The following is a 23,105-nucleotide window of genomic DNA, read 5'->3' on the forward strand; positions in this document are numbered from 1 at the left end:
AAAGAGAAAGCGAAAGTGAATAGTTGAAAGGAAGAAGAGGAGTGATGTGGATTGTGATGCCAGAATTACCAGAATCAACTTATAATGGAAAAGTGAAAAGTAATTTTGGTGTAGAATCATAAATATATACTCTTTTACTTGTTTCAGTCATTTGACTGCGGCCATGCTGGAGCACCGCCTTTAGTCGGGCAAATCGACCCCGGGACTTATTCTTTGTAAGCCCAGTACTTATTCTATCGGTTTCTTTTTGCCAAACCGCTAAGTGACGGGAACGTAAACACACCAGCATCGGTTGTCAAGCAATGCTAGGGGGACAAACACAGACACACAAACACAAACACACATACATATATATATATATACATATATACGACAGGCTTCTTTGAGTTTCCATCTACCAAATCCACTCACAAGGCATTGGTCGGCCCGGGGCTATAGCAGAAGACATTTGCCCAAGATGCCACGCAGTGGGACTGAACCCGGAACCATGTGGTTGGTTAGCAAGCTACTTACCACACAACCACTCCTGTGCCTATAGTGATAAAATATAGTGATAAAATAAAGAAAATAACAAGTAAAAAAAGGAAGGCTAATTGTAAAACAATATCAACAAAGACAGCAAGAATAATGAGAAGAAAATAATGATAGCAATACTACTACTACTACTATTAATAGTAATAAAAATAATTACGTTTATTTGCTTTGCAAGATTTTTGATGTGAAATCGTGTGTTGAAACAGATATTATTGTATTTAGGAATGGTCATTTTGCCAGTTTAGCCAATAAAAACACACGCACTATATATTTGGTGTTACTTTGCTTCAGCATTGCAGGAGAAATACCTAGCCAAAGATAAGCCCCTGTACCTGGCTTTTGTTGACATGGAGAAAGCCTTCGACAGGGTCCCCCGATCCCTTATCTGGTGGTCAATGAGGAAACTAGGGATAGATGAATGGTTAGTGAGAGCTGTGCGAGCCATGTACAGAGACGCTGCTAGTAAGGTGAGGGTTGGCAACGAGTACAGTGAAGAATTCCGGGTAGAGGTTGGGGTCCACCAAGGTTCAGTCCTCAGTCCCCTCCTATTTATCGTAGTCCTCCAGGCAATAACGGAGGAATTCAAGACAGGATGCCCCTGGGAGCTCCTCTATGCTGATGACCTTGCTCTAATTGCTGAGTCACTATCAGAACTGGAGGAGAAGTTTCAGGTGTGGAAGCAAGGATTAGAATCGGAGGGCCTTAGAGTCAACCTAGCTAAAACCAAAGTCCTAATAAGTAGGAAGGTAGACAAATCACAAACGCCTTCAGGTAGATGGCCCTGCTCGATCTGTAGAAAAGGTGTAGGTAGAAACTCTATAAGATGCACCAAGTGTAAGCTATGGACACATAAGAAGTGCAGCAATGTCAAGGAAGGCTAACTGGGAAGATAGTTTTTGTATGTGGCAGATGCTCAGAAGCAATAAACACTGAAAATGCGCAGAGACCAACTTCCGTCACATTCCAGAGAGAAAAACTATAATTTGTTGATAGCTTCCGTTACCTAGGTGACCAAGTCAGTAGCGGGGGCGGGTGTGTTAAAAGTGTAACTGCTAGAGTAAGAATAGCCTGGGCAAAGTTCAGAGAGCTCTTACCTCTGCTGGTGACAAAACGCCTCTCGCTCAGAGTAAAAGGCAGACTGTATGATGCATGTGTATGTACAGCCATGATACATGGCAGTGAAACATGGGCTGTGACTGCTGAGGATATGCGTAAGCTCGCAAGAAATGAAGCCAGTATGCTCCGATGGATGTGTAATGTCAGTGTTCATACTCGACAGAGTGTAAGTACCTTGTGAGAGAAGTTGGACCTAAGAAGCATCAGTTGTAGTGTGCAAGAGAGACGTTTGCGCTGGTATGGTCATGTGACGAGAATGGATGAAGATAGTTGTGTGAAAAAGTGCCACACCCTAGTGGTTGAGGGAACCTGTGGCAGAGGTAGACCCAGGAAAACTTGGGACAAGGTGGTGAAGCATGACCTTCGAACTTTAGGTCTCACCAAGGAAATGACTAGAGACCGAGACCTTTGGAAGTATGCTGTGCTTGAGAAGACCCAGCAGGACAAGTGAGACCATAACCCATGGCCTCTACCTGGGATGTAGCCAGTCCACTTATGCATACCTTTCCTTCTTGGGACACAAAACTGTACTTATGAAGACCTGTTTTGGCAAGTGAAAATCAAAATCGATCAACATCAATGGAAATTGCAGCTGTGAAACCAGTGCCAGTGGCATGTAAGAGAACCATCTGAACGTGGCCGTTGCCAGTGCCGCCTTGACTGGCTTCCGTCCCAGTGGCACGTAAAAAGCACCATCCGATCGTAGCCATTGCCAGCCCCACCTGGCCTCCGTGCTGGTGGTACGTAAAAAGCACCATCCGTCCGTGGCCGTTTGCCAGCCTCGTCTGGCACCTGTGTTGGTGGCATGTAAAAAGCACCCACTACACTCATGGAGTGGTTGGCGTTAGGAAGGGTATCCAGCCGTAGAAACATTGCCAGATCAGACTGGGCCTGGTGCAGCCTTCAGGCTTCCCAGACCCCAGTTGAACCGTTCAACCCATGCCAGCATGGAAAGCGGATGCTAAACGATGATGATGATGATGATTAATCTTAATCTTATTTCGGCCAGAGTTCTTTCGTCACACTCCTGTGACTGCATCAGTGGTCCTTTGCTTTCTTCTTTCTTATTTCGTGTCTCTCCTTACTAACGAAAGAACTCTGGCCGAAATAAGATTAAGATTAATGTAAAAAATAAATAACACTGAAGCAAAGTAACACCAAATATATAGTGTGTGTGTTTTTGTTGGCTAAACTGGCAAAATGACCATTCCTAGATACAACAATAAAAATAATAGCAAAAATAATATAAAAGATAATAATAGTAATAGCCAGTTGAAACTTTAATGATGATGAAGACTAAAGGAAGATAATGTTGTGGACAGTAGAAGAGATATGATGGACATAGGCAATAAACGACATGAGTAAAGTGAGAAGGATGGAAATGAAGCTAACCAGAATTATTCCTGGTGACCTTATACACATACCTATACATACACACACATATGCAAATGCACATGGATATACATACATATATATATATATATATATATATATACACACACACACACACACACAAAGATATGGAGGGAGAAAGACAAACTTAATTTGCAGCAGTAAGTTTCACCCTACCAAATTGGTAACTTGGGCTGAGTTGCTTGCACCCATAGTTACATTGAAATATTCTAGTCTGTCCATATGAGGCTGTCATTCAAAGTAAATATTGTTTTCCTAGCTGCTACAATTGGGCTGGTGTCTTTAAATAAAGAGGTGTTCCTGATGGCAAAGATTATAGCCTCACTGAGAAGTACAAGTTTAATAGATGAGTAGTACAAGTTGATATCTATCTGTATGAATTTATTTGTATTTTGTAAAGTAAATTCTTAAACCAGTCAATAACATCAGTTGTGTCTGACCAAAGATCTAGTTTAATAAGTTTCCTCAATGTAGGGAGTATCATATCTATAACGGTTTTGTGATTGCAAATATGTCAATTTTCATTCGGAACTTTTGTGTGAGCTTACATTAAAAGCTGAGCTCGTACAAAAACAACTACAACTGACCATTAAAGATGTGTTGAAGTCTTCTTATTTGGATTGTATAAATATATATAGGAAATGACCAGAGACCGAGACCTTTGGAAGTATGCTGTGCGTGAGAAGACCCAGCAGGACAAGTGAGGCCTGTGCATACCTTCCTTCTTGGGACACAAAATTCTACTTGTGAAGACCTGTTGAGGCAAGTGAAAATCGAAATCGATCAACATAAATGGAATTTGTAGTTGTGATACCAGTTCTGGTGGCACGTAAGAGAACCATCCGAAAGAGATACTTTTTTATCGAGATTTCATTGCTCATAATTACAGGTAAATATTATACAAGCATATATTATCACTAACAAGTATAGTGTATGTATGTAGTGTGTGTGTGTAGATACACATCATCATCATCATCATTTAACGTCCGCTTTCCATGCTAGCATGGGTTGGATGGTTCAACTGGGGTCTGTGAAGCCAGAGGGCTGCTTCAGGCCCAGTCTGATCTGGCAGTATTTCTACGGCTGGATGCCCTTCCTAACGCCAACAACTCCGTGAGTGTAGTGGGTGTCTTTTACGTGCCACCCACACAGGTGTCAGACAGAGCTGGCAGACGGCCATGGACAGATGGTGCTTTTACGTGCCACTGGCACAGGGGCCAGGCGAGGCTGGCAACGGCCACGAACGGATGGTGCTTTTATGTGCCACCGGCACGGGGGCCAGGCAAGGCTGGCAACAGCCACGAACGGATGGTGCTTTTTACATGCCACCGGCCCGGAGGCCAGTCGGGGCGGCGCTGGCAACGGACATGATCGGATGGTGCTTTTACGTGCCACCGGCACGGGGGCCAGGCGAGGCTGGCAACAACCACGAACAGATGGTGCTTTTTTACATGTCATCGGCACGGAGGCCAGTTGGGGCGGCGCTGGCAACGTCCACAATCGGATGGTTTGCTTATTTGTCACCGGCACTGGTATCACAGCTGCAATTTCCATTGATGTTGATCGACTTCGATTTTGGTTCTGCTTTCTGATATCTGATTTGATTTTGATTTTTTGATTTTGATTTTCACTTGCCTCAACGGGTCTTCACAAGTGGAGTTTTGTGTCCCAAGAAAGAAAGGTATGTATAAGTCGACTGGCTACATACCAGGTAGAGGCCATGGGTTATGGCCTCACTAGTCTTGCCGGGTCTTCTCACGCACAGCACACTTCCATAGGTCTCGGTCTCTAGTCATTTCCTTAGTGAGACCTAAAGTTCGAAGGTCATGCTTCACCACCTCGTCCCAGATTTTCCTGGGTCTACCTCTTCCACAGGTTCCCTCAACCGCTAGGGTGTGGCACTTTTGCACACAACTATCTTCAGCCATTCTCGTCACATGACCATACCAGCGCAAACGTCTCTCTTGCACACCACAACTGATGCTTCTTAGGTTCAACTTTTCTCTCAAGGTACTTACACTCTGTCGATTATGAACACTGACATTACACATCCATCGGAGCATACTGGCTTCATTTCTTGCGAGCTTACGCATATCCTCAGCAGTCACAGCCCATGTTTCACTACCATGTAGCATGGCTGTACGTACACATGCATCATACAGTCTGCCTTTTACTCTGAGCGACAGGCCTTTTGTCACCAGCAGGGGTAAGAGCTCTCTAAACTTTGCCCAAGCTATTCTTACTCTAGCAGTTACACTTTCAACACACCCACCCCCACTACTGACTTGGTCACCTAGGTAGCGGAAGCTATCAACTACTTCTAGTTTTTCTCCCTGGAACGTGGTAGAAGTTGGTCTCTGCACATTTTCAGTGTTTATTACTCCTGAGCATCTGCCACAGACAAAAACTATTTTCCTAGTTAGCCTTCCTTTGACATTGCTGCACCTCTTATGTGTCCATAGCTTACACTTGGTGCACCTTATAGAGTTCTACCTACACCTTTTTTACAGATCAAGCAGGGCCATCTACCTGAAGGCGTTTGTGATTGGTCTACCTTCCTACTTATTAGGACTTTGGTTTTAGCTAGGTTGATTCTGAGGCCCTTCGATTCTAATCCTTGCTTCCACACCTGAAACTTCTCCTCCAGTTCTGATAGCAACTCAGCAATTAGAGCAAGGTCGTCAGCATAAAGGAGCTCTCAGGGGCATCCTGTCTTGAATTCCTCCGTTATTGCCTGGAGGACTATGATAAATAGGAGGGGACTGAGGACTGAACCTTGGTGGACCCCAACCTCTACCCGGAATTCTTCACTGTACTCGTTGCCAACCCTCACCTTACTAGCAGCGTCTCTGTACATGGCTCGCACAGCTCTCACTAACCATTCATCTATCCCTAGTTTCCTCATTGACCACCAGATAAGGGATCGGGGGACCCTGTCAAAGGCTTTCTCCATGTCAACAAAAGCCAGGTACAGGGGCTTATCTTTGGCTAGGTATTTCTCCTGCAGCTGTCTTACCAGGAATATAGCATCACTAGTACTTTTCCCTGGCACGAACCCAAACTGCATCTCATCTATAACAATACAGGTTTCCACAGGGACAAACAAATTCTACTCACAAAAGCATTTCAGACAACCAGAAACTATAATAGGAGACACTTGTCCAAAGTGTACACAGTCCTTACAGAGTACCTGCAATTATAATTTACAGAGGTGTATTACCAATTGTTACTTACTGAGGAGTATCACTTATTTTCAAAACAGAACGTTCTGGTATAGAAAAATGCTTCTCCTTTTTTTCATCCTGTATTTAAAAAAAAAAAGAAATAGTTTGTAATTTACTCTCAGCATTTACATTTGTGAGAAATAGCAACCAAATCTTCCTCAAATCACACTTTAAAATGCATGACACAGAAGTATTTAAAACAACAATTTTCCTAAAATGATGCATCAAAAATTTTACTGTGTCGCAAGGGACAAAAACAAATTTCAAGCAAAGTCTCTTTTTGATATCAACCAACCTGACATAGCTCCCACTTCTCCTGAGATACAAACTTCCTGTTTTAAAGTGATCTGACCAAACATTTATTGAAGAATATCTCCCAATGAATACTTATAAAGGAGCAGCCTCAATTATTATTTACTGCATCAGACTCTCTATTTGCCATTCAGTATCCTGAATCAACAATCTTTTGTAATTACTTTCATGCCAGATTTCTTTTCAGTCATGGAAGTGCTTAGGAAGGAAAGAAAATCAAAAGCAGTCATTCAACTCACAACATTAAACATAGGTTTTTCTTTGGAGTAGCTGTATTTGCTTTTCTCCTTCATCATTAAAAATGTGATGGATTCTGTTGTCAGTCTCTTCATCTCCATCATAGCAGTCAGCAACCTGAAAAATAAAAAAGACAGATTCTCTTATTCCTTTATCCTTGTAATGGATCCAGGCTTTGAATTACAGTTATGATGGAGCACTTCCTTCAGGTAGTGTGTGTGCACCTATGTATATGTGTACACACATATACACACAAAATCTTCCCAGTAGGGGAGACTATGTAGTCACCTCTTCAGCAAGACACCTGTCCTGTCTCTCATACTTTCATAGTAATATAACCCACAGAGTTGAGAGGCCTTGTCTTGCAAATACTTTCTAGCCTAACTAGTGCAGGTGACACAGAAAAAGCAGCCAGTATACTATGTGAAGTGTAACATGCAACTGTAGAAACCTTGCCAAAACAAACATTAGACTTCAGTGCAGCCTTTTGGATCATCAGTTCCAGTCAAACCCATGACAGCATGGAAAAAGATATGTGAAACAATAACAATGACAACTAGACTAGATATCTTTATATATAAAAGTCAAGTTGTGTGTCTGTCTCCTACGATTTAGTTTCCTAACTACTCCCACATTTTGCGGTGCAGTTTAACCAAAAGCGGGTATCTTATAGTCGTGATTCATATCGAGCCCTTCTGGGTATTAGTACGCGTCTACGATGAGTCTACGATTTAAAAAAAAATTTACCATAATTTTTCCGTATTTTTAATGCATTTTCGCTCAGTTTATATAAGGGAAGTAACTCTCTAAAAATGTATTATTAAATCTCAGAATGTAAAAAGCTACAGTAACACCCCCCCCCCCTTTGTGGTTAGCCATATTGTGATGGCTATTATACTTTACATTTATACTCTAAATATGCTCATATAGTTATTCCCCTTACAAACCCGAGCAACGCCAGGCGATACTGCTAGTTATATATTTATATAAATATATATATATATATATCATCATCATATATATATATATATATATTGTTGACGATATATATATATATATCTATATATATATATATTCTAGCAAAAACTGTCTGATGAACGGCAACGAGAAACTCAGAGTAACAGATTTTGTTGAATTTTTTGCTGCTTAAAATAAAGTATATATATATATATATAATATATATATATATATATATCATCATCATATATATATATATATATATTGTTGACGATATATATATATATATATATATCTAGCAAAAACTGTCTGATGAACGGCAACGAGAAACTCAGAGTAACAGATTTTGTTGAATTTTTTGCTGCTTAAAATAAAGTATATATATATATATATATATATATATCGATATATATATATATATATGTCGTTGATGAACGACAGAGACCTTCTCTTTGTGGCTGGTGATTTCAATGGACATGTTGGACAACGTGCAGGGGGCTTCCGCAATGAGGAGGGAACCGGACTGCTGGAGTTCTGCGATGCAAATGACCTTATGGTTTGCAATACCAACTTCAGGAACCTGCCTGTCACCTAGTCACCTATCGTTCTAGCAGACACACCAGCCAAATTGACTATATCCTTGCCAGAAAAAGGGAAAGAGGGCTGCTTATAAATGCCAAAACCTTCCCAGGCGAAGAATGTACCACTCAACATAGATTAGTAGTTAGTGACTTCAGGAACGGGGCTGAATGGATGCCCAGAAGAAGACCAGCCTGGAGGAGAAGGGTCTGGAGACTTAAAGATCCTGCAAATGAGCAGAGATTTAGAAACGTATTACTCGAAGCCCTCGATGAAATAGAAGGGGATATAGCATCACATAATGTGGAAGACAATTGGAGGTTTCTACGGGACAACCTGCTGAGAGCCACTGACCAGATCTGTGGCTGGTGCAAAGTCCCCTCTCGACCCAAGGTAACGTGGTGGTGGAACAATGTGGTTGACAGGGCTATTAGACAATAGAAACAGGCTTGGAAGGACTGGAAGAACGGAGGTAGCAGGGAATTGTATCAGACAGCCAAAAGGGAAGCTAGGAGACAGGTTTATTTAGCCAGATAAGGAAAAATTTGCCAATGTCCTGCACCGTGAGGATGAAAGACTTGAGGTATTTCGTGTTGCAAGACAGTGTGTGAGAGAGAATCGTGATGTGGTAGGAGAGAAATGTGTTCGCATGGATGATGGTTCACTTGCGCTAAATGAGGATGCAAAGAGAGAGGTTTGGAGACACCACAATGAAAGGTTGCTGAATAAAGAAAATGAATGGGATAAAGAGAGGGACCAGCTATCCAAGTTGACAGTTCCATAGTAGTTAAGGCAATTAGAAGCATGTAGACAAGGAAAGCCCCAGGCCCACCAGGAATTACTGCAGAGATGCTTAAAATATCTAGTAGTGTCGGCTATAGCCTAGTCACCAGTATAGTTAACCAGGTGATACACGAAGGAGTCAGACCCAATGACTGGTGTAGCAGCATAATAGTCAACTGCTACAAAGGTAAAGGTGACACTTTAGATACAAATAATTACAGAGGTATCAAGCTGTTGGATCAGGTAATGAAGGTTACGGAGAGGGTCATAGCCCAACTGATTAGAGAGAGAGTCAGTTTAGATGAGATGCAGTTTGGTTTCGTGCCAGGGAAAAGTACCACTGATGCTATATTCCTGGTAAGACAGCTGCAGGAGAAATACCTAACCAAAGATAAGCTCCTGTACCTGGCTTTCGTTGACATGGAGAAAGCCTTTGACAGAGTCCCCCAATCCCTTATCTGGTGGTCAATGAGGAAACTAGGGATAGATGAATGATTAGTGAGAGCTGTGAAAGCCATGTACAGGGATGTGGTTAGTAAGGTGAGGATTGGCAACGAGTATACTAAAGAATTCCGGGTAGAGGTAAGAGTCCACCAAGGTTCAATCCTCAGCCCCCTCCTATTTATCATAGTCCTCCAGGCAATAACAGAGGAATGCAAGACAGGATGCCCCTGGGAGCTCCTCTATGCTGACGACCTTGCTCTAATTGCTGAGTCGCTATCAGCACTGGAAGAGAAGTTTCAGGTGTGGAAGCAAGGATTAGAATCGAAGGGCCTTAGAGTCAACCTAGCTAAAACAAAAGTCCTAATAAGTAGGAAGGTAGACAAACCACAAACGCCTTCAGGTAGATGGCCCTGCTCGATCTGTAGAAAAGGCATAAGTAGAAACTCTATAAGATGCACCAAGTGTAAGCTATGGACACATAAGAGGTGCAGCAATGTCAAAGGAAGGCTAACTAGGAAGATAGTTTTTGTATGTGGCAGATGCTCAGGAACAATAAACACTGAAAATGCACAGAGACCAACTTCCGCCACATTCCAGGGAGAAAAACTATAAATTGTTGATAGCTTCCGTTACCTAGGTGACCAAGTCAGTAGCGGGGGCGGGTGTGTTAAAAGTGTAACTGCTAGAGTAAGAATAGCCCGGGCAAAGTTCAGAGAGCTCTTACCTCTGCTGGTGACAAAAGGCCTCTCGCTCAGAGTAAAAGATAGACTGTATGACGCATGTGTATGAACAGCCATGCTACATGGCAGTGAAACATGGGCCGTGACTGCTGAGGATATGCGTAAGCTCATGAGGAATGAAGCAAGTATGCTCCGATGGAGGTGTAATATCAGTGTTCATACTCGACAGAGTGTAAGTACCTTGAGAGAAAAGTTGGACCTAAGAAGCATCAGTTGTGGTGTGCAAGAGAGACGTTTGCGCTGGTATGGTCATGTGGCGAGAATGGATGAAGATAGGTGTGTGAGAAAGTGCCAATCCCTAGTAGTTGAGGGAACTTGTGGAAGAGGTAGACCCAGGAAAACCTGGGACGAGGTGGTGAAGCACGACCTTCAAACATTAGGCCTCAGTGAGGCAATGACTAGTGACCAAGACATTTGGAAATATGCTGTGCGTGAGAAGATCCAGCAGGACAAGTGAGTCCATCCTGTGTCCCTTGCCAGCTCATTTGTGCATGCCTTTCCTTCCTTGGACATGCGAAGACCTGTTGAGGCAAGTGAAGTCGAAATTGAATTCGAAATCGAACCTCATCCGACGACTGGCACCCATGCCAACCTCCCTTCATTGGACACTAAACTCTGCTTGTGAAGATCTGTTGGGGCAAGTGAAATCGGAATCGAAATCGAAATCGAAATTGAACCAATCCTATGATTGGTACCCAGCACTTGCCAGTACCGCTGGACTGACTCCTGTGCAGGTGGCAAGTAAAGAAACACCGTTTTGACCCTGTGCTTGAAGAGACCTATTGAGTCAAGTACACCAGCATCAAAAATCAATGGAAATTGTAGTTGTGATCCCTGTGCCGGTGGCACGTAAAAAGCACCATTCAAACGTGGCCGATGCCAGTGCCGCCTTGACTGGCTTTTGTGCCGGTGGCACATAAAAAGCACCAATCCGATTGTGGCCATTGCCAGCCTCGCCTGGCAGCTGTGCCGGTAGCACGTAAAAAGCACCCACTACACTCACGGAATGGTTGGTGTTAGGAAGGACATCCAGCTGCAGAAACACTGCCAGATCAGACTGGAACCTGGTGCAGCCTTCGGGCTTCCCAGATCCCGTTCAAACCGTCCAACCCATGCTAGCATGGAGAACGGACATTAAACGATGACGATGATGATATATATATATATATATAGAGAGAGAGAGAGAATAATAGAGTTATGGACACTCACATACAGAACATGAAGTTTCTGTGTCAACAATACAACAATCACTGCACTTCTTCAGCAGTCACAAGTCCAGTGTCCATAGCACCATCAATTATAAACATTCAGTTATCAATATATGTATATTTTTCCTGCCTTTAACCTCCCAATGCAGAGTGTAGGACGCTTAGAGTTGAATTCCATGTCACATAATTTTTCGCTTCTGTACTAATACTCTGCCATGAATTTCCCACTTTATATATATCATCATCATCATCATCGTTTAATGTCTGCTTTCCATGCTGTCATGGGTTGGACAGTTTGACTGGGAACTGGTGAGCCAGATGGCTGCTCCAGGCTCCAATCTGATCTGGCAGAGTTTCTACAGCTGGATGCCCTTCCTAAGGCCAACCACTCCGTGAGTGTAGTGGATGCTTTTACATGCCACCGGCACAAGGGCCAGTCAGGCGGTACTGGCAATGGCCATGTTCAAATCATGTTTTTTACGTGTCACCTGCGCAGGAGCCAGTCGAAAGGCACAGGCAACGTCCTCGCTCAAATGTTGTTTTCACGTACCACCAGCACAAATGCCAGTAAGGCAACGCTGGTAATGATCACACTTGGATGATGCTGTCATTGAATTTGATTTTGATTTCACTTGTCTCAACAGGTCTTCGCAAGCAGAGTTTAGTGTCCAATGAAAGAAAGGTACGCCTAAGTGGGCTGGTTACACTACTGGCATAGGCTACGGGTTATGGACTCACTTGTCCTGCCGGGTGTTCTCAAGCACAGCATATTTCCAAAGGCCTCGGTCACTAGTCATTGCCTCACTGAGGCCTAATGTTCGAAGGTCGTGCTTCAATACCTCATCCCAGGTTTTCCTGGGTCTACCTCTTCCACAGGTTCCCTCGTGACACTTTTTCACACAGCTGTCCTCATCCTTTCACACCACATGACCATACCAACATAGTCGTCTCTCTTGCACACTACATCTAATGCTTCTTAGGTTCAACTTTTCTCTCAAGGTACTTACACTCTGTCGAGTATGAACACTGACGTTACACATCCATCAGAGCATACTGGCTTCATTCCTTGCGAGCTTACGCATATCCTCAGCAGTCACAGCCATGTTTCACTGCCATGTATCATGGCTGTTTGTACACATGCGTCATACAGTCTATCTTTTACTCTGAGCAAGAGGCCTTTTGTCACCAGCAGAGGTAGGAGCTCTCTGAACTTAGCCCAGGTTATTCTTATTCTAACAGCTACTCCAGTTACTGACTTGGTCACCTAGGTAACGGAAGCTATCAACTACTTCTAGTTTTTCTCTCTGGAATCTGGCAGATGTTCCCTGCACATTTTCAGTGTTTATTGCTCCTGAGCATCTGCCATATACAAAATTATCTTCCTAGCTAGCCTTCCTTTGATATTGCTGCACCTCTTATGTATCCATAGCTTACACTGGGTACATCTTATAGAATTTCTACCTACACATTTCCTACAGATCGAGCAGGGCTATCTACCTGAAGGGATTTGTGGTTTGTCTGCCTTCCTACTTATTAGGACTTTTGTTTTAGCTAGGTTGACTCTAAGGCCCTTCGATCGCTAATCCTTGCTTCCACACCTGAAACTTCTCTAGTTCTGATAATGACACAGCAATTAGAGCAAGGTCGTCAGCATAGAGTAGCTCCCATGGGCAGCCTGTCTTGAATTCCTCTGTTATTGCCTGGAGGTCTATGATAAATAGGAGGGGGCTGAGTACTGAACCTTGGTGGACCCCTACCTCTACCTGGAATTCTTCACTGTATTCAATGCCAATCCTCACCTTACTGACAGCATCCCTATACATGGCTCGCATAGCTCTCACTAACGATTCATCTTATCCCTAGTTTCCTCATTGACCACCAGCTAAGGGATCGGGAGACCCTATCAAAGGTTTTCTCCATGTCAACGAAAGCCAGGTACAGGAGCTTATCTTTGGTTAGGTATTTCTCCAGCAGCTGTCTTACCAGGAATATAGCATCAGTGGTACTTTTCCCTGGCACGAAACCAAACTGCATCTCATCTATACTGACTCTCTTCCTAATTAGTTGGGCTATGACCCTCTCCGTAACTTTCATTACCTGATCTAACAACTTGATACCTCTGTAATTATTTGTATCTAAAGCGTCACCTTTTCCTTTGTAGCAGTTGACTATTATGCTGCTACACCAGTCATTGGGTCTGACGCCTTCGTGTATCACCTGGTTAACAATAGGGTGACCAGGCTATAGCCGACATGACCAGATATTTTGAGCATCTCTGCAGTGGTTCCTGATGGGCCTGGGGCTTTCGCTGTCTTCATACTCTTAATTGCTTTATCTACCAAATATATATATATATATATATATATAAAATATTATTTGAGACAAAACCACTATTTTGCAAAACAAACAAGGAAAGACTTAATCAATACATAAAATTTAATAAATAGTCAAAAAAACCGCCACTACAATCGTTTCTTGTCTTGATCGACAATCTTCAGGTGGACTTCCAATAATTCAGTTACAACTGAATTATTGGAAGTCCACCTGAAGATTGTCGATCAAGACAAGAACGATTGTAGTGGCGGTTTTTTTGACTATTTATTAATTTTATGTATTGATTAAGTCTTTCCTTGTTTGTTTTGCAAAATAGTGGTTTTGTCTCAAATAATATTTTATAATATTTTACTATAAAATTGGATTTAATCCTAAATCTGATTTTTTTTCCCTGTAAATTTGGATATATTCCCTAATATTATTATTATATATATATATATATATATATACACACACACACACAAACAAACATGGCTATATGTTTAAGAGGCTTGCTTCCAAACATGTGGTCTTGTCTAGTGTTCAGTCTCACTGAGTAGCACCTTGAGCAAGTGTCCCCTGCTATAGCCAAACCCTTGTGAGTGGATTTGCTGTATGGAAACTGATAGAAGCCTGCTGTATATATGTGTGATATTTTTCATGCCTGGCCATGAGTAAACATTATCCTGCTTGGAGTGGTTGGATGTTAGGAAGGGCATAGAAGCCAAGTCAAAACCAAACTGGAGCCTGGTACAGCTCTCCAGCTTACCAGTTCCAGTCAAACCATCCAACCCATGCCAGCATGGAAAGTGGACATTAAATGACAATGATATGATGATAATATATATATATATATATATATTTATCCCATCATTAGCATCTTCATTGTCATTTAATGTCCACTTTTCCATGCTTGCATTGGTTAGACAGAATTTGTTGGGGCAGATTTTCTATGGCTCGATACCTTTCCTGTTATCAACACTCACTTGTTTTCTAGCATGATGTTTACCCATGGCCAGGCATATGTTTTATAGACGTTGGTTCACAACCATCACATGATGTCACATACACAAATACATACATATATACAGCAGGCTACTTTCAGTTTCCATATATCAAATCCATTCACAAGGGTTTAGCTATAATAAGAGATACTTGCTCAAGGTGCTGCACAGTGGGACTGAACCCTAGATAAGACCACATGTTTAGGAAGCAAGATTCTTAACCATGTAGCCATGTTTGCGCACACGCGTGTGTGTGTGTGTGTGTATATATATATATCTGTAAAATAATATGTGACAATTATTCGGTAGCCAAGATAAAACTCTGAGTTTCGGATGCCGAGGTGGAAATCCACACCACCATCTCTTCGGTTATCTGGCCATCTCCAGATAACCGAAGAGATGGTGGTGTGGATTTCCACCTCTGCATCCGAAACTCAGAGTTTTATCTTGGCTATTGAATAATTGTCACATATTATTTTACAGATAAATTTCCTCTATTTACATAATATTGAGGTCTCTTTCTTTCTTTTGTTATCTTACCGTTTTTACCAATATATATATATATATACACACACATAAGCGGCACCCAGATATCCTCCATGGGGTGCATGAGGGACATGGAATTGGTTCCCAAAATGAGAAGTATATAAAGCTGCTGAAATTCTGTCACACAAATGACCTAATGATCTGCAACATCAGAAAGCCAGCAAGTCACTTGATAACCTATAAAGCCAGATTGACTACATTCTCACCAGAAAGCAGACAAATCACAAATCCCCTAAGGTAGATAGCCCTGCTCAATCTGTAGAAAAGGCATAGGTAGAAACTCAATAAGATGTACCCAGTGTGAGCTATAGATACATAAGAGGTGCAGCAATATCAGAGGAAGTTAACTTGGAAAATAGTTTTTGTGTGTGTAAGGTGTACGGGTACAATAAACACCACAAATGCACAGAAAATAGATGCCATCAAATGCCAGGCAGGTAAGTGGAGGTGGATGCTCCAAGAGAATAGCTATAAGAATAACAATAGGATGGGCAAAGTTCGGAGTGTTCCTATCTCTGTTGGTACCAAAGGGCCTCGCCCTCAGAGTGAAAGGCAGACTGTATGATGCCTGTGTTTGAACAGTTGTGCTACATGGCAGTAAAACACAGGCTATGACTACCAAGGACATGTGTAATCTTGAAAGAAATGAAGCAGGGTATGCTTTGCTGGATGTGCAAAGTCAGTGTGCATGTATGACAGAGTGTAAGCATCTTGAGAGAAAAGCTGGGCATAAGAGGCATCAGATGTGATGTGCAAGGGAGACAACTGCATTTATATAGTCATATGATGCATCTGGATGAGGACAACTGTGTAAAGAAGTGCCAATCTCTAACTGTGAAGGGAACCTGTGGAAGAGGTAGACCAGGAAGACATGGAATGAGGTGGTGAAGCATGGTCTTCAAATGTTGGGCTTCATGGAGATGATGACAAGTGACTGAGAGCTCTGGCAATATGCTGTGTGTAAGAGGACTCGTCAGGTCAAGTAAAATCATAGTTGTGGCTATGCTAGTGCCATGTAAATAACACCCAATGCATTGAGGTCATGGTCATTCATGGCATCTGTATATCATAGTCATAGTCATTGATGGTGTCCTGAAAATTGGTATCCAGGAATCGTTGTCATTGACAGTGCCATGTAAATGGCACCTGTGAGTTTTTGTTACTGGTGCCATGCAAACGGCACCCATGAATTGTAGTCATGGTTGCATGTAAAAGTATCCATTACACTCCTGTAAAAGTATCCATTACAGTTAGAGATTGGCATCCAACAGTAGAAACCATGCCAAATCAGACTGGAACTTGGTGCAGCTCTCCAGCTCATCAGTTCCAGTCAAACGGTCTAAACGATGCCAGCATGGAGAGTGGATGTTGAATGATGATGATAATGAACATTTTTGACATATTTTGCTTTCTTATTATTTTGGTAAAGGCAAGAAAGTTGCTGAGGTTCACAAAGAGATATGTGAAGTTTATGGTGTTGATTGCTTAACAGAATGCAGATGTCAGAAATGGTTTTAAAAATTCCATTCTGGAGATTTTTCACTCAAAGGTAACCAATGTTTTGGTCAACCTACAGAAGTTGATGATGACTGTATCAAAGCTATAATTTAATTTAATTGCCATATAACTGTGTGAGAGATTGCAGAGAGGTTAAATGTATCATACATAACAATTGAAAATCATTTAAAATGTCTCGGACTTGTTAAGAAGCTTGACATTTGGGTTCCACAGAAATTGAATGAGATTCACTCAACACAATGAATCAACATTTGCGATATGTATTTAAAACACAATGAAATCGACCTGTTTTTGAAACAAATCATCACAGGTGATGAAAAATGGATTGTCTACAATAAGATCAATCGAAAACAATCATGGCAAGCTGTGATGGTGGCTTTGGAGGCTAAACATGGTGATTTAGAAATTTCTTGTTTTCTGAAAGTTGCAAGATCTTTTGTCTACAAGATTTGGTAGGAGTTAGAGGAAGCGTATTACCTGTATCAAAACATAAAAAAACATTCCACACATTCTGATTCTATCAGGACACCTGAATTTATTCAAGAAGTTAAGCAAAACATTGAAAACAATCCAGGAAAATCAATGAGGTCAATTGCAAAAAAAATTTTCTGTGTCAGAAAAATAATCAGAAATGTTGTGCGTGAAGGTATCTGATACAAATCTTACATGATGAGGAGAGGTCAATTAATGTCAGAAAAATCAAAAGAAAACTGCTTAATCAGAATCAAAAGATTTTTGAACAAGCTTAAATATCCATCAGAAGATGGTATGATTTGGTTTTTCTCAGATGAGAAAACTTTGACCAGGACCAGAAAACTAACAGATAACAGGTGGCTATGTACAGACACTTCTGAGGTTCCAAGAGTAATGCATACAAAACTTCCTGCAAGTGTCATGTTTTTGGATGCTGTTAACAATGAAGGACATGTGATGCCTCCTCACTTTTTTCTACAAGGCCTTAGGATGAATACTGCTGTATATATTGAGGTTCTGGATAAAGTTGTTAAGCTTTGGATCAACAGTGTTTACAATGGAAGGCCTTATATCTCTAAAGATCTCAATCCACTGGATTACTTTGTATGGAGCATTGTCGAGAAAAATGTCAATGAACACCCCCATAGCACTAAAGATTCTTTGAAAGCCACCATAGTTCGAGTCGTTCAATATGAACAAGGACAATTTAATCTGAGATTGTAAATGATTTCGACCCCATGTAGAGGCAGTTATTGATGCTTATGGTGGTTTTATTGAATGAAATTATTAAAATAATAATTTAGATTTATGTTTATGTTATTTTTCTAAAAATACAGTTTCTTTCTGTTATTATATAAGTGTTTTTTAAAAAGCATAAATCTGTCCTCAAATACCATCTGCACTGTGTGTGTGTGTGTGTAATGTGTATATATATATATATATATATATATATATATATATATATATATATATATGGATGCACAGGCATGGTTGCGTAAAAGAGGCTTACTTTCTGACCACTGGTTGCAGGTTCAGTCCTGCTATGTGACAGCCTTAGATTGATCAAAATCTTGTGAGGAGATTTGATGCACAGAAGCTGAAAGTAGCCCATCGTATGTGTACATATATGTGTGTATGTGTGTGTGCACACGTGCGTGGGTCTTTTGTTTTGTGTTGTGTGATAACTGTAAATGATTGTCACTATCACAGAAGCAGTGTCATTCATTTCCAATATTCTGCAAGAACATGATAAACAAGTTCTTGCAGAATATTGGTCTCAGTCTCTTGCCATCTGAAGATCCGTCACCACTTCACCCCACATCTTCCTGAGTCTGCCCCTTCCATATGTTCCTTCCACGATTAGAAATCATCACTTCTTTATGCAGCTATCCACCTCCATATGCATAACATGATCATATCAGTGCAGTCTTCCCTCTTTCACACTACAACTGATGCCCCTGAAACCTAGTTTTTCTCTTAAATCCTTTACTGACATTATCCATCCAGCAGAGCATGCTGGCTTCAATCCTTTCAACCCTTCTCATGTCCTCTGCAGTCACAGCCCATGTTTCACTGCCAGGTAACATAGCTGTATGTACACAGGCATAATACAATCTGCTTTTACATTCTTAGTATTTATTGTACCTGCACATTTGCCACACACAAAGACTACTTTCATTGTTAGCCTTCCTGTGACACCAATACAGCTCTTATGTGTCCAAAGCTTGCACTGAGTACAACATATGGAGTTTTTACCAACACCCTTCTTACATATCCAAGCAAAGCCATTTCTCTGAAGAGACTTGTGATTTGTCTAAGGCCTTTAGATTCCAGACTTTGCTTCCATACCTGAAATTTCCTCTCTAGTTTGGGTAGTAATTCAGTTATAAAAACAAGATCATCAGCATAGAGGAGCTCCCAAGGGATCTTAAATCCCTCTGTTATTGCTTGGTGGATTATGATAAACAAAAGGGGGATGAGAACTGATCCTTGGTGAACTCCTACTAAATTCATTGCTATACTCATTATCAACCTTCACCTTACTGACATCATTCTGTACATGTATTGTACACTCATCTATCCCTAGCTTTTGCATTGACCAGTAGATAAGGGAGCAGGGGACCCTGACAAAGGTTTTCTATATGTCAACAAAAGTCAAATACAGGTTTATTCTTGGCTACATGTTTCTCCTACCAGGAAGATAGCATGAGTAGTGCTTCTACCAGGTACAAAACCAAACTGCATCTCATCGAAGCTAACTCTCTTATTAGTTGAACCTAATTAGTTGAACTATGACCATCCCTGTAACTTTCATCATCTGGTCCACCAATTTGATACCTCTGTAATTGTTTCTATCTAAGGTGTCACCTTTACCATTGTAGCAGTTACTGCTACACCAGCCATTGGGTATGACTCCATTGTTGATAACCTGATTAACTCTACAGATAACTAGGCCATATCAGCAGTGATTTCTGAAGGGCTAGGGGCTTTCTTTGCTTTCATATCTTCAATTGCTTTATCAGTCAAGCTACTGTCTATTTGGATAGCTGGTTCCTCTGTTGGATCCACATTGGACAGACTCCTCTTCTCACATGTGTTCTCAACATTTAACAGCCTCACATAGTGGAATCTCCAAGTCTCTTTCTTTGCAGAATAACTAACTGCAAATGCACTCTTCTCTCCTACAGCATCGCAATTCTCTCTGATACACTGTCTTGCAATCCCAAACACCTCAAGTCCCTGGTCCTCATGCTGCAGAACACCAGCAGACTTCTTTCTTTCTACTTCTCCTGTGGCTAAATATACCTAGTATATATTACATATACAGACACATACATATATGCACAGAATAAACAAGCAGACAATGATACAAACCTGTCAATATAGTCGTCAACTACGACGTCCTTGGAAGTCCCCGTAATACCATCATGGTGCTGAAACAGTGCAATGTTCCGTCGAGCATTAACCAGACTCTGCATGAACTCTATGAGAGGGAATTTGATGCCATCATGTATCTTAAGATACCGACTGACCAGAAAGAAAAGGATCTCAGCGCTCCTGTATAACAGACACAATACAAGATATAAAGCACATGCCTGACACCTGACATTTCATAAAAATGCATCCCATGAATGTAAGCTAAATCAAGGCAACTAAAAAAGCAATGTCACAGCACACACCACCTACAAATGCTATAAAGACAGTGGTTCTCAACCAGGGTCCATATAAAACCAGAGGCCATGCAGCAAAATAGTAAATTAGGGATCTACAACAGTATTTTGAAGGCCCCTGAAAGAATTTTGCTTTAGATATATGTATTGGTAAGTATTGCAGAAACAGTTAGGTTTCTTTCTCTAACATTTTACGTAGTTCAACCGACACAAGTCAATGTGTGAAAAACAAAACTTTGAATGGCTATGGGGGTCCACCAGAATAAAATAGTAATCAAATGTGTCCACAGGTAAAAAATGGTTGAGAACTCTTACTCTACAGTCACTTGAACTGCTAGAAATAGCAGTCAAATCTTCCTCAAATCACACCCTTTGATCTTAAGTATGTATGTACGAGCTAACAGGGGAAACCTCTAAATGGTAGCTAAATATGCTAGAAATAGCAGCCAATCTCCCTGAAATTACAACCTACAGCCTGAATGAAATTCATGGAGTGTTTTTTTTATTTTTACTTTTTAGAATGTTGGTAATTTAGGAATAGAGAGTAAGAGAGAATGTTCTTAGTGTTTTCATACAGACAAAAAAAGCCATTTCCAGGGTAATTCTAGCTCATGAAAATGTTGAAGTTGCTAATAGTTTCAACATCATCTACAAATTATTTTTCAATATATCGTTAGAGGTAAAGATATATATACAGAGGGTTTGGGCTAACTTTCCTTATTTTTATGTCTCATTTTTTAAAGGAATATTATCATCATCATCATCCTTTCCATGCTGGCATGTGTTGGATGGTTTGAGAGAAACTGGCTGGACGGAAGACTGCACCAAGCTTCAGTCTCTGTTTTTGCATGGTTTATATGACTAGATGCCCTTCCTAACACCAACCATCCCAGAGAGTGGACTGAGAGCTTTCTACATGGCACCAGCATAGGCGAGGTCAGTTCTGGCATGATTTTTACAGCTGGATGCCCTTCCAAATGCCAACCACTTTACAATATAGACTGGATGCTTTTTACATGGTATCAGCATTGGTATGGGCACTGAGTAACTCGCAAGACAAAGATCTTTTGAGAGGGGAGAGAGCATTGGAGGGGGGTGATCTTGTGCCAGATTATGAAAGGTTAGAGTGTGAAAGAGAGATAGAAAGAGGTGACTTGCTAAAGAGATACATGGTTACTTGGCCAGAGGTGGGAAGTGATCAAGAATGAGGACAGAAACAGGTGTGTGGCTGTAGAGGAGATACATGGTTAACCCGTGAGAGGGAGAGAGAGAGAGAGAGAGAAAGAGCAGAGGAGAGATGGTGGAGAAGTGCCAGGGCATACTGAGAAGGAAGTGGAATCAGAATATAGATAGGCTGGTAGAATAGAGCAAGAGAGAGATAGATGGTGGTGAAGTGCTATGGCATATCGTCAAGGTATGGGGTTCAGAATATAAATGGTAAGGTATTGCCAAAGGTGCATGAGTAGGAATGTAAGGAGTGTGGGGGTGGGGAATGCAGTGACTGTTGAAAACTGGGTATATAGAGGGAGTGGGAGATGACAGGATTGGGGAGTGAGAGATAAGCATAAGCATAGGAAATGGGAGGAAGTGAAGAGATGTGGTTTGGTTTGCTGAGGTAAAGTGTGTGAAAAGTGGTTCTTTTTTTGTTAGCTTGATGTGTTGGTGGACAGTGTTGGTGAGCATAAAGATTAAAGAGGTGAGAAAAAGTTAGTTGAGATGGAGGAGTGATGATGATTGATGCTGGGTGTCAAAATGCCAACATCCTGACTCCTGTCCAATGCTCTGTGAACACTTCATAGGCTATGAGATATGGCATGGACAGCTGCAGCAAAAGCTACAAAGTGAGCAGGAAGGACACAGTAGGCATTGTGACATGTCCGCATGTTGAATTTCATCCAGCAACTGGGGAACAGGGGATTAGGATTAATTTAGACAGCTATGTGAAGCTGCTGAGACTGTAGTCAAACTCTGGCTGTAGGGGACTGCTGCTGAAAGGCCATGTGTGTGGCAGTAGGATTCAGCTCCTTGCCTTGACTCTGGAAAAAGTCAGAAGTGGCTGTTGGAGAATTTGTATGGCTTCACCGGCCCCACTTTTTGGCCTCTGAATTTCTCCAGTTGTAATCCTAAGGATTATTATGTATGAGGTGTCATTGAGAAAGGCATCTACCACTCTGTCTGCAACACCTGGCCCGAGCTTGTGGCCAAGATCAAAGAGGTTTTCAAAGATCTTTCCAAGGACACAATAAGGAATGCATGTGCGAGGTTCCAGGGTTATCTAGAGGCTGTGACAGAAGCTGCAGGTAGCTAATTTGGGTAAAATGTTACTTCCTAGCCATAATGTACTTTGATTTTCTTTAGAATATCTTTATCTTTGGATGGGATACTGTTTTCTTTTCCTTATATGCAAACTGCCAAATTTAGCCCAAACACCCTGTATATATCATCCTCATCATCATTTAACGTCTGTTGTCCATGCTGGCATGGGTTGGATGGTTTGACTGGGCTGGCATACTGGAAGACTGTGCCAGGCTCC

The 23,105-nt window shown here is 41.5% G+C and overlaps 1 protein-coding gene across 1 annotated transcript in view; it reads right to left on the reverse strand.

The window, feature by feature from the left end:
• LOC115231539 (alpha-mannosidase 2x-like) overlaps positions 1-23,105 on the reverse strand; it is a gene marked incomplete at its 5' end in the record, with an annotated part of 37,287 nt that overhangs the window by 10,522 nt on the left and 3,660 nt on the right. The window contains 3 exon segments of the mRNA XM_029801542.2: positions 6,298-6,365; positions 6,839-6,953; positions 20,277-20,459. Coding sequence (XP_029657402.2) covers positions 6,298-6,365; positions 6,839-6,953; positions 20,277-20,459 — 366 coding nt within the window.

Source organism: Octopus sinensis, unplaced genomic scaffold (genome assembly GCF_006345805.1).
Source record: "Octopus sinensis unplaced genomic scaffold, ASM634580v1 Contig18720, whole genome shotgun sequence".
Taxonomy (NCBI): Eukaryota; Metazoa; Mollusca; class Cephalopoda; order Octopoda; family Octopodidae; genus Octopus; species Octopus sinensis.